The following is a 14,938-nucleotide window of genomic DNA, read 5'->3' as shown; positions in this document are numbered from 1 at the left end:
AGATCCTGCGTGATGCGGAGCAACTAAGCCCATGTGCCACAACTACTGAGCCTGCACGCCACAACTACTGAGCCCGTGAGCCACAACTACTGAGCCTGCGTGCCACAACTGAAGCCCGTGCGCCTAGAGCCCGTGCTCTGCAACAAAGAGAAGCCACCGCAATGAGAAGCCCGTGCACCACAACGATGCTCGCCGCAACTAGAGAAAGCCCACGTGCAGCAATGAAGACCCAACGCAGCCAAAAATAATTAATTTTTTAATTTTTTAAAAATTAAAAAAAAAAGACTGAGGCTTAATTAGAATAAAGAATCCCTGAGTCCTCCCTGACTACCAACGTAGCAAGCAGCTGCTGGGGGCATGGGCAAAGGCATAGAGACTTAACCATATGGTGCAGGTATGCAGGACAGCTGAAAGCTAAGGATGAAGTATGAACACCTGAGAAAAATTCTTCAGCCCCAACCTAAAGCACAAAATTAGTGGATATGAAACCTGTGGTACACTGAAGGCAACCATCGCAACAACAAAACCCAAACCTAGCTCAATTTCTGACCAGAATGACCAAACCCCACATGAATGGCCTGACAGAAGAGGCTTGCCTATTTCCAAGCATTAATACTATTGACTTCAGTCTCTACTGTTACATAAGTAATGACTGGCATTCAATAAAAATTTTGATATACACAAAGAAGCAAGAAAAATCAACCCATTTGTGATAGACAATCAACGAGACTATATACAGGTATGACCCAGATGTTGGAATTATTGGTCAGGGGCTTAAACTCTGATTAACATGTTGAAGATCTAGTTGAAAATAGGGATAATATGCATGAACAGATTTCAGCAGAGAAGTAGAAACTATAAGAAAGGGACAAATTGAAATGAAAACCACAGGATCAGAGATGAGGAATATTTTCTCTGGGCTCATCAGAACATCTTGTCATACCTGAGGAAATAATCAGGAAACTTGGAAATGGGTCAATAGAAATTATCCAAACTGAAACTCCCAAAAAGAAAACAACAGAGTATTCAAGGTCTATGGGATGATATCAAATAGTCTAACGTGTAATTGGAGTCCCAGATGGAGAAGAAACTGGGCAGAATATTTAAAGAGATGACACTTAAGAATTTTCAAAATACAATGAAGGACAACAAATCACAGATGCACAAAGCTCAGATAAACGCAAGCACTTTCTTTTACAGGAAAAAAACATACCACATGATCAAGTAATCCCACTCCTAGGTATTTACACATGCAAAATGAAAACCTATGTCTGTACAACAACCTGTATGTGAACGTTTATAATGCCTTTATTTATTTATTTTTGGTTTTTGTTTTTTTTTAATATCTTTATTGGAGCATACTTACTTTTCAATGGTGTGTTAGTTTCTGCTTTATAACAAAGTGAATCAGCTATACATATACATATATCCCCATATCTCCTCCCTCTGTGTTTCCCTCCCACCCTCCCTATCCCACCCATCTAGGTGGTCAGAAAGCACCAAGCTGATCTCCCTGTGCTATGTGGCTGCTTCCCACTAGCTAGCTATTTTACATTTGGTAGTGTGTCTATGTCCATGCCACTCTCTCACTTCGTCCCAGCTTACCCTTCCCCCTCCCCGTGTCCTCAAGTCCATTCTCTATGTCTGCGTCTTTATTCCTGTCCTGCCCTTAGGTTCTTCAGAACCTTTTTTTTTTAGGTTCCATATATATGTGTTAGCATACGGTATTTGTTTTTCTCTTTCTGACTTACTTCACTCTGTATGACAGACTCTAGGTCCATCCACCTCACTGCAAATAACTCAATCTCGTTTCTTTTTATGGCTGAGTAATATTCCATTGTATATATGTGCCACATCTTCTTTATCCATTCATCTGTCAATGGACACTTAGGTTGCTTCCATGTCCTGGCTATTGCAAATAGAGTTGCAATGAACATTGCGGTACATGACTATTTGACTTATGGTTTTCTCAGGGTATATGCCCAGTAGTAGGATTGCTGGGTTATATGGTAGTTCTATTTTTAGTTTTTTAAGGAACCCCCATACTGTTCTCCATAGTGGCTGTACCAATTTACATTCCCACCAGCAGTGCAAGAGGGTTCCCTTTTCTCCACACCCTCTCCAGCATTTATTGTTTGTAGATTTTTTGATGATGTCCATTCTGACTGGTGTGAGATGATACCTCATTGTAGTTTTGATTTGCATTTCTCTAATGATTAGTGATGTTGAGCATCCTTTCATGTGTTTGTTGGCAATCTGTATGTCTTCTTTGGAGAAATGTCTATTTAGGTCTTCTGCCCATTTTTGGATTGGGTTGTTTGTTTTTTTGATATTGAGCTGCATGAGCTTATGCCTTTATTTATATTCATTAAAATCTGGAACAACTCAAATGTCCATCAACTGGCAAGTGTGTGTGTGTGTCGGGGGGGGCGGTGTGTGTTTAACCCCAGGTGCATCCATACAATGAAATTCTCAGCAATAAAAAGGAACAAATTACTGATACGTGTAACAATATGGATGAATTTCAAATACAATAGGCGAAGAGAAAGAAATCAGACCCAAAAGGCAATACAGGATTCCATTTATGATATTCTGGAAATGGCAAAACTATAGGGGCAGAACACAGATCAATGGTTGCCATGGACCAAGCATGGGGAGAAGTGGATTCACTCAGCACAAGGGAACTTTTGGGGATGATAGAACTATTCTATAGTTGTATGACTATATGTAAAAATTCATAATTGTTCAAGTAAAAAGGGTAAAATTTTACCCTACACAAATTATGCTTTAAACCTAATTGTTAAGATATAAGGTGGCATAAATAAAAGTATTAGTTTGATGATAGGATATGTCAAAAATTACAAAAGTGATACCAGGACGCTTGGAATTCATAAAGTATCGGCAGTGTGGTTATGAGTTGTTCCAAAAACGATGTAACAATACATGTGTTGATCCATAGGACCCTTTTCATTTCAGAAGTTGGAAACACAGTACTATTGTCTTTGGATTTGTGGCTTCACCATTTTCTAGCTACACGACCAGAAGCAAGTTACTTAATCTCTCTAAACCTCAGTTTCCTTCTATAAAAGAGGTACAATAATACTTGCCTAGAGGGTAGTGGTTGCCAGATAAAGTACAAGACATCCTGCTAAATTTCACTTTCAGAAAAACGAGTCATTATTTAGTGTAAGCATGTTTGGAACATATTTGGAACTAAAATAGGGTTCGCTGTTTATCTGAAATTCAAATTTAACTAGACGTTCTGGGTTTTCCTTAATAAATGTGGCAACCCTACAGAGAGAATGCTTATTGTGGGAATTAAGTAATACACGGTCACGGCAAGACGTTACCCCACCGTTTGGCATAATAAGCGCTCAGTGGGGACCAACGCTGTTTTAATCCCAACCCCTCATTCATTACTTGTTCTTTTATTCTTTCACTCAAATGTTTAAATAAACCAGTTGTACTTGTGATTCTTCATCCCTTGCTGTCACCACTCCGAAGAAGCACCAGGAAGCCAAATATCAGGCGAAGAAATTCTGAGCGGGCGACGTCATGACGCACAAGGCCTACCCCCCCCGCCCAAGGGCGCACAAGACGCGTAAATAAGACGTCGACGGCCGGCAGGCAGCTTCGGGGCCTGACGGGATTGTGGCGGTCCTCTCTCCCAACTCGGAAGCTGCGGCTACCTCCGGACGCTTTCAAGATGGCGACTTCTCTGGGTTCCAACACCTACAACAGGCAGAACTGGGAGGATGCGGTGAGTATACCTGCCGGAGGAGGACGGAAAGAGGCAGAGAAGCCAGGCCTCCACCGGGCGGGCAGGGACATGGCTGCGGCGCAGCCGAGGGAATTCCAGGGAGAAGCCAGCATCGCGGCCTAACTCGGCCACGGCTGAAAGCTGAAGGGCGGCCCGCCTGCGGGCTTGGAGGGAGAGGGCTTAGCCAGGGTCCGGCACTAGTCCCCTTTCCATCCCTACTCCCTTCACTCTTTTCGAGCGGGTCTTTTCTCCCGCCGTCTGCCGGAAGTGCAGACAGCACCCCGTCCGCGACCCGGCCTGTGCTGGACCTCGGGTTCCTGCCCTGTTCCCCAACCTCGCTCCTCGTCCCCTCCCCCCCCCCCCCCACCACTGTGGCCGAGATGGCAGGGTCTTCGGAGCCTGGCGTTCGACCAGATTTCCCATTTTCACCAGGACTTCCCTATTCTGTGCCAGACGTGTCTTGGAGAAAACCCATATATCCGAATGGTGAGTGATCGTGTGTGAAACGGGACTTAACTGTCTGTGTTCTGTCAGTGTTGTGGTACTTGCACACTGTCGGTGATGTGTTTGTCTTAGCCAAGAAGTAATAATGCCCCTTTACTAACCCGAAGAGTACGACGAATTTGCAAAGGACTGTCATGCTTGTTCTCTCACTTTGGAACTCAGCAACAGTCCTGTGATATAAGAGTCATGATAATAGCTAATATTCGTTGAGCATTTACCTAGGAGATAGGTCTGTTAACCAGAGGCAAAGGGAGTTTATGTCTTTTCAATATAGCAAGTAAGGTGTGGAGCTGGGATCTAAGTTCAGATATTCTGACTCCAGGGACCTCAGCAAATAGGAGGAGAACCAGGACTAAAAATCTAGGTTTCCTGACTCCTAATCAAGTGCCTTTTGGCCTCTGCACCTTGTAATCTGTTTAGTATAGGTACCCTCTATCCTTACAAATAAGGGTAAAATTAGCAGCAGTTAACATTTAATACTTAGATTAGGGCTGTGTTGTGATCAGTCTTGGAGGTATTGGTTGACTATATGCAGGGGACCAGCACAGGATGAATCTGTAGTAGTTAACTCTGACTAAACTTTGTAAAATGGGCTGGCCATGGCTGCATCCTCCATTTAGGGACTGTGGAAACCATTAGGAAATGGTTCTTGGGAGAGAACTTCGGAGCCAGAAATGAATCTAAGAGTTGCGGTTGTGGAAAGGTACATACTTACCTGGTGTTAGATCTGTAAGATTCTTAAGAGGTTATAACTTGTAGGTGACTAGATTATATCCCCAGCCCTCCCTTACGCCCCCTCCCTCCCCAAAAGGGTGCATTTTTTCCTCCTCTCTTCAAGATGCCAGGGATTTCCAGATAAATTTCTTGGGTCCTGTCTAGAGAAGGAGCAGGCATCAGGTTTTCTTCTTTCCCTAACTCATTCTTTTCTATTTTTTCTATTTCAGACCAAAGAAAAGTACGGGAAGGAATGCAAAGTAAGTATGTTTAAAGAGTAATGATTTAATTTTATTTTCCTTTTCTCTTCCACTTGCTGAGGTATGAAGTCCTTTATAAAAGTGAGTGCTACACAGACATTCATGTATCATTTATATACTCATTGGCTGTTAACTATTTGGCGTAGGGATAAGAAAATGAGCCCTTTAACGTAAGGATTCTTAACTTGGTGTCTGTGGTTGGGCTTTGAACCCCCTGAGATTATATATACCAAGTGTTGTATGATTATGCACATGAGCATTTTAGCTGAGGAGGAAGGTCATAGCCATCATAAGATTCTCAAAGGAGTATATGACACTCCCTACTCACCCCGTAAAAGATTAAGGGTTATATCATTAATGGTGGTGACCTCTAGGGTGGGGAGGACTTTGATTTTTGAGTATTTTATTTCTGTACTACGTGAATTTTTTAACTACTGAGGAAGGGTGTTGCAAAGGATTGAAACATCATATGGTGTTTAGACTAGATGATTGCTAAGATCCCTTCTACACCCTAGATTCAGGGATCCTTTTATTAAATCTCCTGGATTGATTGTCCAGATCAGGACCATTAACACTCTGTGGCTTTATTTTGTGTTCCAGATCTGTGCCAGGCCATTCACAGTGTTTCGCTGGTGCCCCGGGGTCCGCATGCGTTTCAAGAAGACTGAAGTTTGCCAGACCTGCAGTAAATTGAAGAATGTCTGTCAGACCTGCCTCTTGGACCTAGAGTATGGTATGTTTGCCCTGTCCCATAGGTCTGAAAGTGTGCAACTACTCTACACAACAAACCAGTTTTCTTGTCTCCCACTTCTCACCCCTTCTCTGGTTCTCACCCACTTTGGAGTGTCTGCTGTGCTCTGCTTTTCCCAAGAAGAAAAGAACCATACTAGTTTATTCTAGCGTTCTGAACAACAGTAGGGACTTAAAGAAAAGTTGGTAATTGATCAGCACTGGCCGAAATCTCCCTTCTGTATACCTTTGTAGCCAAGGTAAGTTAAAGGCATTGTTGCTATGATAGGTAATTTCTTTGCCTTTGGCTTCTTTCTAAATCCAGAGCTTTTTTTCCCACAATCCCTGACAAAGTTCTGGCTAATTGTGCTCTAGATTTTTGTATCAAATATATTGTTAGGACTGATACACTATATTGCTACTGTTTCAGCGTAACTGCTTTTGGGAGTGATTTTTTTTTTTTTTTAACTGCAGGTGACTTTTTATTTATGAGAAAAATATTCTTTCAACAAAAGTGTCTACTATACAGTAAAATAAAAGGGAAAAGGAAAATACAAGTTTATCTATGTTAAGTTCAGAAAGTTGACTCTGCTAATCAGAGTCCTGGTCACATATTGTTTAATATTATTTGTATGTTTGTTGAGGGGGTGTTCTGATTCTGGAATACAATGACGCTTACATGACTGTGACTATCCAGAGGATGTGTAGGACAAGCCTAAAAATAATCCATTTTTTGTATTTGTTTTAAATAAATTATGGCATAGTAAAAGCTAGATGCATTATTCATTGTAGGTCAAATCTAACTATTGTAAAAGTTTGTTCATCTAAAAGATTTCCTAAAACATTCATTTCATGAAATTTCATGAAGACTCAGGAATTTGGATAATTTCTTAGAATGCTCTGTAGTAGTATTGGCCTGATGGTGCTAAAGATTTTGAATTAAAATAAAGCCTCTGGTACCAACTAAGAAAGTAGAGAAAGGAAGAATGATGTATGCTGTCTACATATTCAGTTTGGATATGGTTTAAAATTATTTTGAGTTTTTTCCTCCTTTCCTTTGTTCTAGGCTTGCCCATCCAGGTTCGTGACGCAGGATTGTCTTTTAAGGATGACATGCCAAAGTCCGATGTCAACAAAGAATACTACACACAGAATATGGAGCGAGAAGTATGTTGCCACTTGCTTGATGTAGTTTTATATTTGAAAGAATGAAAGAATCCTGGGGGATTGATACAACCTGTGTAATTTATCTTTTGAATGTGTCATTCCTTTATAGATTTCTAACTCTGATGGAACACGGCCAGTTGGCATGTTGGGGAAGGCCACATCCACCAGTGACATGCTGCTCAAACTGGCCCGGACCACACCCTACTACAAAAGAAATCGACCCCACATTTGCTCCTTCTGGGTGAAAGGAGAATGTAAGAGAGGAGAGGAGTGTCCATACAGGCAAGAGCTGAACTGCTTTTTCAGTTTTTGCTTTCAGATGATTAGTCATCTAAGAAGGGGGAGGTGCTAGCTTAAACTATTTCTGCTTTAAAATGTAAAAGTTTATACAACTAGTGTCATATGTCTTATATCTTAGGACTAGAGCTTGATTAAATTGTGTTTACTTATAATGGAACTTTTACTTACAACCAAGCCTTGGGAAACTAAATTGCTCTGCCATAAAATATCAATGTTGACCTCAAAAGTTTCTGCCTAAGATGTAAGTCTTTGCCATCATGGTATGATTGGCTTGAATCTCAGTATATAGTTGAAATCAGATTAAGACCAGACTTCTAAAGAATGTGTAAGTGTGTTTGAGTCAAGACTGCCAGGCATCTGGATTAGGAGTTCTTACTTTGGGGTTGGTGAAGCCTACACCCAGCAAGAAGTTAGCTATGTTTTTTTCTGGGGTTGGGTCCATAGATTTAATAAGACTCTGAGTGGAATGCAAGACCTCAGACACATTAAGAACCCTTGACCTAGAGGAGGGTAATCATGTTGTGGTTAACTTTTGTTTTGGAGTGGATTGTGCCAAAAACATCTTTATAAGGAAACTCTGCCACCCTGTGGCCGTTTAAGTGGCTTTTCGGAGGCTAGCAAGTCCTTGTGTGATACAGTAAATCCCTTGATATTAGCTCTGTTTTAATAGTTATGTTTTGGTACGGCCATGGTTTCTAGATCAAAAGGGGACTTTTGTAGCTCCTGTTGGGTGGTATCTATAAAATTTTTCCCTTGTTTCACCTTTATGCATTGTTCTTTCCTGAACCATAGACATGAGAAGCCAACAGATCCGGATGACCCCCTTGCTGATCAGAATATTAAAGACCGATATTATGGAATCAATGACCCTGTGGCAGATAAACTTTTAAAGCGGGCATCAACAATGCCTCGTCTGGACCCACCAGAGGACAAGACTATCACCACACTGTATGTTGGTGGTCTGGGCGATACCATTACTGAGACAGATCTAAGGTTTGTGAATATAATTTTATGAGTTATTTTTGCTTTCACCAGCCCTAGAATTTTTTTTTTTTTTTTTTTTTTTGCAAAAACATGGGAAAACATGATAATTCTGTATATGGTACATTTTTCTTTAGTTGCTCTAGAGTTAGTAAGTGTCATGCTGACTGGAATTTTTATAAAGTTGTCCTTTATGATGCCACATAATGTTCCTCAACAGTGCTTATTCCATGCTTGTGTAGGGTATTAATTACATGAGCTTTTGTTTGGCCTAATAGCCATTAGAATTTCTAAAGATGGCACATATCCAAGTATGATTAATTTTGTAGGGGAGGGAGAGCTTTGCAATTATAAAACCTTGTGGTTTAACTTGTTGGCTTTTTAAAGAGATTGGTATTTGGTAAATTTGTGTTATTCTTGGCTTGTATTTTGCATGGCTAGATGAAACATCTGGGCAGATACTGACGGAAATTGCCTCTTGCAAAGAGAGAGAGGGGAGAAGAAACTCTTATAGGTGTACAACCTGCCCTTGGTAGCTTGTCTGCATTAAACCCTAAGTGAGCTAGAGTGTCCCCAGGGGGTGGCAGACTTTTTCCCACCTGCTCTTTCTCTTCTTTTTTACAACCTTAAAAAAAAATTTTTTTTAAAACGTTCTTGGCTCATCAGCCATGGGGCCTGTAGTTTGCCAACCCCTTATCTAGGGTTTAAGGTCTTTAGGGAACCTTCTGGAGCCCCTTTTCCTCCATGGGAAAAACACTGAGATGTTTGATAGCCTTTATTTACTCATTATTTTTCTTTCCCTTCCTCAATACACAGCACCCACAATAGGGTGTAAGGTATGGGGGGAACCACCTGCAGGTAATTAGGCAGATCACCATGGGGCCACCTGCCTTGTGGTGAATCAGTTAAAGAGTTAATAATCCATATTCAACTTCCTGGGAATGTCTATGTTATTAACTCCGTTTTTCTCTACCTGTATCCCTTCAGAAATCACTTCTACCAGTTTGGAGAGATCCGAACAATCACTGTTGTGCAGAGACAGCAGTGTGCTTTCATCCAGTTTGCCACAAGGCAGGCTGCAGAAGTGGCTGCTGAGAAGTCCTTTAACAAGTTGATCGTCAATGGCCGCAGGCTCAACGTGAAATGGGGAAGGTGAGCATTAGACTGTATTAAAATATCATTATTGAGATTTTCAAGAACCTTTTCATTATCTGGGGACTAGTTAGCTTTCGGTGAATAGGCTTAAATCAATAGGACCTTTAAAAAGAATTTTTCATTCTGTCTGGCACTCCATTCCTGTGGATATTAGGAAGATGCTACTTTGGAAATTTATTCAGGGTTTTGGTGTAGTGATCTGATCCTTTGAAGGTTCATGTGTTTTGTGACCAGCCATTATAGGCCAAGGGTAATGCCAGGGCATGAAAGGTGGCATGCGAGTTTACACAAGAATTAGACCTAGATTCTGTCCTCTATAGGCCAACTGTCTAGTGAAGAAGAATAGCTAACATAAGTTTGAAAGTGGTGATTGCATAAGAGAGACACAGGTAAAATGCCCTGGACATTCAGAGGTGGAAGGTGTTTCTGGCTTGGAGCCAGGGAGACCTTTCACAGCAGCAGCAGCAGCAGTCCTCACGGAGTGCTTCCTGAGCACTGGGCTCAGTACGTGGGTGTTGCCTCCTCCAGCTCCTACAGCAGTTCTAGTGAATTTTGAACCCAAGTCTTTCTGGCTTCAAAACCTTTGCTCTTATCCTCTGTGCACTGTGGCATTTATGGGAAAAGCGTGTGTGCTGAAGAGGAGGCAAGGAGTGAAGGAACTCCGTTTGACTAGGAAGCATGAGAAGCAGAGGTGTGAGAGAAGGTGGGACCGTGTGCTGATGGCGTAAGGGTCTGTGTCTCCCAGGTCCCAAGCAGCCAGAGGAAAAGAAAAGGAGAAGGACGGAACCACAGACTCTGGAATCAAGCTAGAGCCCGTTCCAGGGCTACCAGGAGGTGAGTGCAGACTTTCTGCCTACCTGGTAGCTTGCTAACTTCAGTTGCTCACACTGCCCTTGTGTCCCACGGATGTTAGAAGAGACCCAGGTCTCTGGCTCCCAGCAGCTGTGTTCTCCCAGCAGGACCTCCCAGGATTTCAAGGCAGTGGAAACGCTGTTGCACGGTTGTCCTCTGCTCTAACTAGCTGTTTCTCTTCTTTAGCTCTTCCTCCTCCTCCTGCCGCAGAAGAAGAGGCCTCAGCCAACTACTTCAACCTACCCCCCAGCGGTCCTCCAGCCGTGGTTAACATCGCCCTGCCACCCCCACCTGGTATTGCCCCGCCCCCACCCCCAGGTAACTTCAGCTTCCTTCTGAGGAAATCGGGAAACCCTGGCGAAGTCCTGTAGGCTGTGGGTGTGTGTTAGCTCGTAAAGCCTTTACTACCTGCCTGCAACGAGGTAAGGAGTTTGCACCAAAATGTAAATTCGTCAAGAAAGTCGTGTTACCAAAAAATTGTCAGATGAGCTAAACAATGCACTTGGTCATGTAATGAAGTTACATTTTGGCTCAAGCTCTTTATCTTGTTCATGGCAAGTAATAAACAGTTCAGGGACTAGCACTTTGTATAGCACTGCTCTTTATAGCACTGTCAATGCCAGCATGAGCAGTGTAAGTAAATCATAAGCAGCCGGTTCTCCCGGGCAGAGTTCCCATACTCTCTGGAGAAAGTCCTGGTTTCTGAACACCCTTCACTCGAGTATAAAGCATTGAGGTTAATGATGACAGGGTCTTGCCATCAGCCTGATTTCTCCCTCACCTCCCAAATTCTGATCAAATCCTGTCTGATAGGCTTGGCATGTTTGATAGATAGCAGAGGCTCAGATGACATACTAGCAATACCTGAGACGTGTGGAGTTTTTTTTTTTTTAAGCCATCTTGAGGGGGAAGGTTTCTAAAACCAAGGAAGTCAACAGGTAGACATTCCTAAGCAAGTCTTGTGAACTGACATTTTCTGAAGCCCCATGTCAATTTGATTTATGTGTAGGTGGTATTGACCTTAGAAAATTCAGGGTTTGAAAGGTTGTCAAGAGAACTGCAAACCTAACAGATTTTTCTCTCCTATCTGTAGGTTTTGGGCCACACATGTTCCACCCAATGGGACCACCCCCTCCTTTCATGAGGGCTCCAGGACCAATCCACTATCCTTCTCAGGACCCTCAGAGGATGGGAGCTCATGCCGGGAAACACAGCAGCCCCTAGCACATTATCACCACTCTGGGGATCTACGGAAGAGAGGGCGCTTAAAAATCCCAGTAAATGAATCTTGGAATAAATATATTTTTCCTTCCTTTGTAGTTTCCATGATAACGGAATGTGTTCAGATGTGGGCAGTTGGAGAACAACAGCCGTGCTTTCCTACATGTGCTCAAAGGATTGATGGACCTGAAATAAGCTGCCATTAACACATCTGGTTACTGCTATAACATTACTAATAAAGCTTAATGCCTCTTCCCCTTACCTGTATGGGGAACAAGCAACTGGGTAAATTGGAATGTCCAGTGGAGTTACCATCCCAATTAAATGTTCATTTTGTATCTTTTCTGGGGGGAAAAAGTTGACCTGCAGTAAAAAAACAAACAACTTTGACCATTTTTATGTCCATTGGATATCTTCCTTTTTATCATCTGAAAAAAGATTACTAGTACTAATCATTGTAGTGGCAAGAGTGTGATTTAACGCTTCTAAAGTCACACTCAGAAAGACAAGTAGAAACCAGCAGCCAGCCCAGCCCAGGTCTTTTCTCATCTCTCCTTTCCTCATTTATTACTAAAGGGATCTGGCTGATAGTTTTACTTCTTTATGCTACCAAAAAAAGACAAAGATAAAAATTACTTTTTATTCCTGTCAATCAGATGGAAACACAAATGTCATGGGGCTGTGTATCATTGAAGAAACCTGGTGTCTAGGATGAAATTATTTTAAAGAACTTCCAGTAAAACACTTGAACAAACTGTGAAAGGAAAAGAATTAGAGTGTGTTTGAATGGAAGACTTGTGACCTATAGCTGGAATTTTGATCTTCAGCATTCACCTTTGTGTGACTTCAGCGTCTCATTTTAATTCCCTGCTTCTGGGCAGGGGACTCTGGTCTTAGAATATTTGGATATAACTGAATTGTAGATGGCAAAAAAAAAAAAAAATTGATGTGGTTTTGTTTTTAAAAAATTAAAACGGGTCAATTTTCTAAATGTTGTCATAGGTTTATTTCTGTTTTCTTTATCCTTGGTAGCTGAACTTGAGGTCAGTGGGAGTTAGAAACAAGTTATAGATAAATATGTTTTTGTTTTAGACTGTTTTGATTCTGATCTCTATCCATTCTAAAAGAACCAGGCCTTTTTAGTACTTATGTCAAAGGTTAGTTGTGGGCCTGAAATAGGAATACACAGAAGGCACAGCACAGAGCCTGTCATGTGGTTGTTGATACATGGTAGCTTTAAAAAGTTGTCCTAGTATTATACAAGTCATTTTAAAAGGAAACAGGAAAAATTTATCTACAAGTGCATTTTACCAGAAGCCAATTCCCATGTCATTTTTATCTAAAATACGTACTTACAGAATGGGTATACCCCTTATTACCCTATTTTAGCTTCTCTGGAGAATTTTTGTTGTTTTCTTCGAGAGGACTTTATCTTGCCTTGTTTTTTTTAAGATCTAAAATTAATCTAGAAGCACTTAGAAATTTTGATTTTAATTCTAGTAATATCAGATGTGAAGCAATGTAGGGGTACTTCCAAGTATTTTGACACCCTTTTGGGTAGGGTTTTTTACTTTTGAGCAGGTGAGAGGTTTTTAGCCAATTTGTGAATAATGTGAAACATAGTGTTTTAATAATTGCCAAATTCAATTATATCTGTACATATTTATATACACGCGTAAATATGACTATCCAATTTGCGTATTCTTGCCTTTTTGAGAAAGAGATTCTAAATTCTGTGCACTACCTGGCTGTGGATGTGTATTTTTTTTTAAAGCATAAACCAACATAAATTGAAGTATAGAATAGATGCTTGATTAGTCTTTCTTATGGAAATCAGAATGATGAGGAATTAGCTTTTGGCAAAAACTCTTAGGTGCTTACCAAACTCCATTTCCTTCTCTAGGGCGTACAGCCAGGGGTACACTTGGCGAAAAGTAAACTTTGCCATTCCCAGACCTCTGTAAAAAACATCTCACCCATCCAGTCCTATGAGCTTTTTCCCCATCTGCTGGCTGAATGCACAGGAGGATGATCCCTGGAAGACGGCAGAGTCACGCAATGGAAGGAGCCTGGGTTACTTTATCACTGCTTCAAGGAGAGCATTGTGACAAGAGGAATTTTTGTTACAGTAAGCCATTGAGACTTGGGGATCTGTCTGTAACAGCAGCTAGTGTTACTCTCATAAAAGGTGTAATCAGATCTGATCACAAAAAAAAAGCAGAAACCCGTTTTTGTCCTGAGTAATGGTGATTTTTTAAATTTATTTTTATTCAAGTATAGTTGATTTATAATGTGTTAATTTCTGATGTACAGCAAAGTGACTCAGTTATATACATATATACATTCTTTTTTATATTCTTTTCCATTACGGTTTATCCCAGGATATTGAATATAGTTCCCTGTGCTGTACAGTAGGACCTTGTTATTTATCCATTCTATATGTAATAGTTTACATCCACTAACCCCAAACTCCCAGTCCATCCCCCCCCCCAACCTTGGTAACTACAAGTATGTTCTCTATGTCTGTGAGTCTGTTTCTGTTTCGTAGATAAGTTCATTTGTGTCATATTTTAGATTCCACATACAAGTGATATCATAGAGTATTTGTCTTTCTCTTTCTGACTTACTTCACTTAGTATGATAATCTCTAGTTGCATCCATATTGCTGCACATGGCATTATTTCACTCTTTTATGGCTGAGTAGTATTCTACATCTTCTTTATCCATTCGTCTGTCAATGGACATTTAGGTTGTTCCCATGTCTTGGCTTCTGTGAATAGAGCTGCTATGAACATTGGGGTGTATGTATCTTTTTGAATTACAGTTCTGTCCAGATATATGCTCAGGAGTGGGATTGCTGGATCATTTGGTAACTCTAGTTTTAGTTTTCTGAGGAACCTCCATACTGTTCTCCACAGTGACTGCACCAACTTATATTCCCACCAATAGTGTAGGAGGGTTCCCTTTTCTCCACACCCTCTCCAGCATTTGTTATTTGTATACTTTTTTAAAAATAAATTTATTTATTTTTTATTTATTTTTGGCTGCATTGGGTCTGTTGCTGTGTGTGGGGCTAGTTGCGGCGAGCGGGGGCTGCTCTTCGTTGCAGTGCGCGGGCTTCTCATTGCGGTGGCTTCTCTTGTTGTGGAGCACAAGCTCTAGGCGCACAGGCTTCAGTAGTCGTGGCTCGCGGGCTCTAGAGTGCAGGCTCAGTAGTTGTGGTGCACGGGCTTAGCTGCTCTGCGGTATGTGGGATCTTCCTGCACCAGGGATCGAACTCGTGTCCCCTGCATTG

At 41.4% G+C, this 14,938-nt stretch overlaps 1 protein-coding gene across 1 annotated transcript; it reads left to right on the top strand.

Annotated features, from left to right (window-relative positions):
• The first annotated feature begins 3,618 nt into the window (after positions 1-3,618).
• Positions 3,619-14,680, top strand: RBM22 (RNA binding motif protein 22). The gene is made up of 11 exons (XM_068536223.1): positions 3,619-3,760; positions 4,193-4,246; positions 5,209-5,238; positions 5,839-5,971; positions 7,034-7,134; positions 7,244-7,416; positions 8,227-8,427; positions 9,403-9,567; positions 10,316-10,404; positions 10,609-10,740; positions 11,516-14,680. The coding sequence occupies exons 1-11, from the start codon at positions 3,707-3,709 to the stop codon at positions 11,644-11,646; spliced, it is 1,263 nt and encodes a 420-aa protein (XP_068392324.1). The 5' UTR covers positions 3,619-3,706; the 3' UTR covers positions 11,647-14,680.
• The last annotated feature ends 258 nt before the right edge of the window (positions 14,681-14,938 follow it).

Source organism: Eschrichtius robustus, chromosome 2, assembly GCF_028021215.1.
Source record: "Eschrichtius robustus isolate mEscRob2 chromosome 2, mEscRob2.pri, whole genome shotgun sequence".
Lineage (NCBI taxonomy): Eukaryota > Metazoa > Chordata > Mammalia > Artiodactyla > Eschrichtiidae > Eschrichtius > Eschrichtius robustus.
This window is presented reverse-complemented; position numbering and strand designations above follow the sequence as displayed.

Coding starts and splice junctions, on each gene's coding strand:
- RBM22 (XM_068536223.1), top strand. CDS start 3,707: ATGGCGACTTCTCTGGGTTCCAACACCTACAACAGGCAGAACTGGGAG. Junction 7,417..8,226: donor GGAGAGGAGTGTCCATACAG/GCAAGAGCTGAA, acceptor CCTGAACCATAG/ACATGAGAAGCCAACAGATC. Junction 10,741..11,515: donor TGCCCCGCCCCCACCCCCAG/GTAACTTCAGCT, acceptor TCCTATCTGTAG/GTTTTGGGCCACACATGTTC.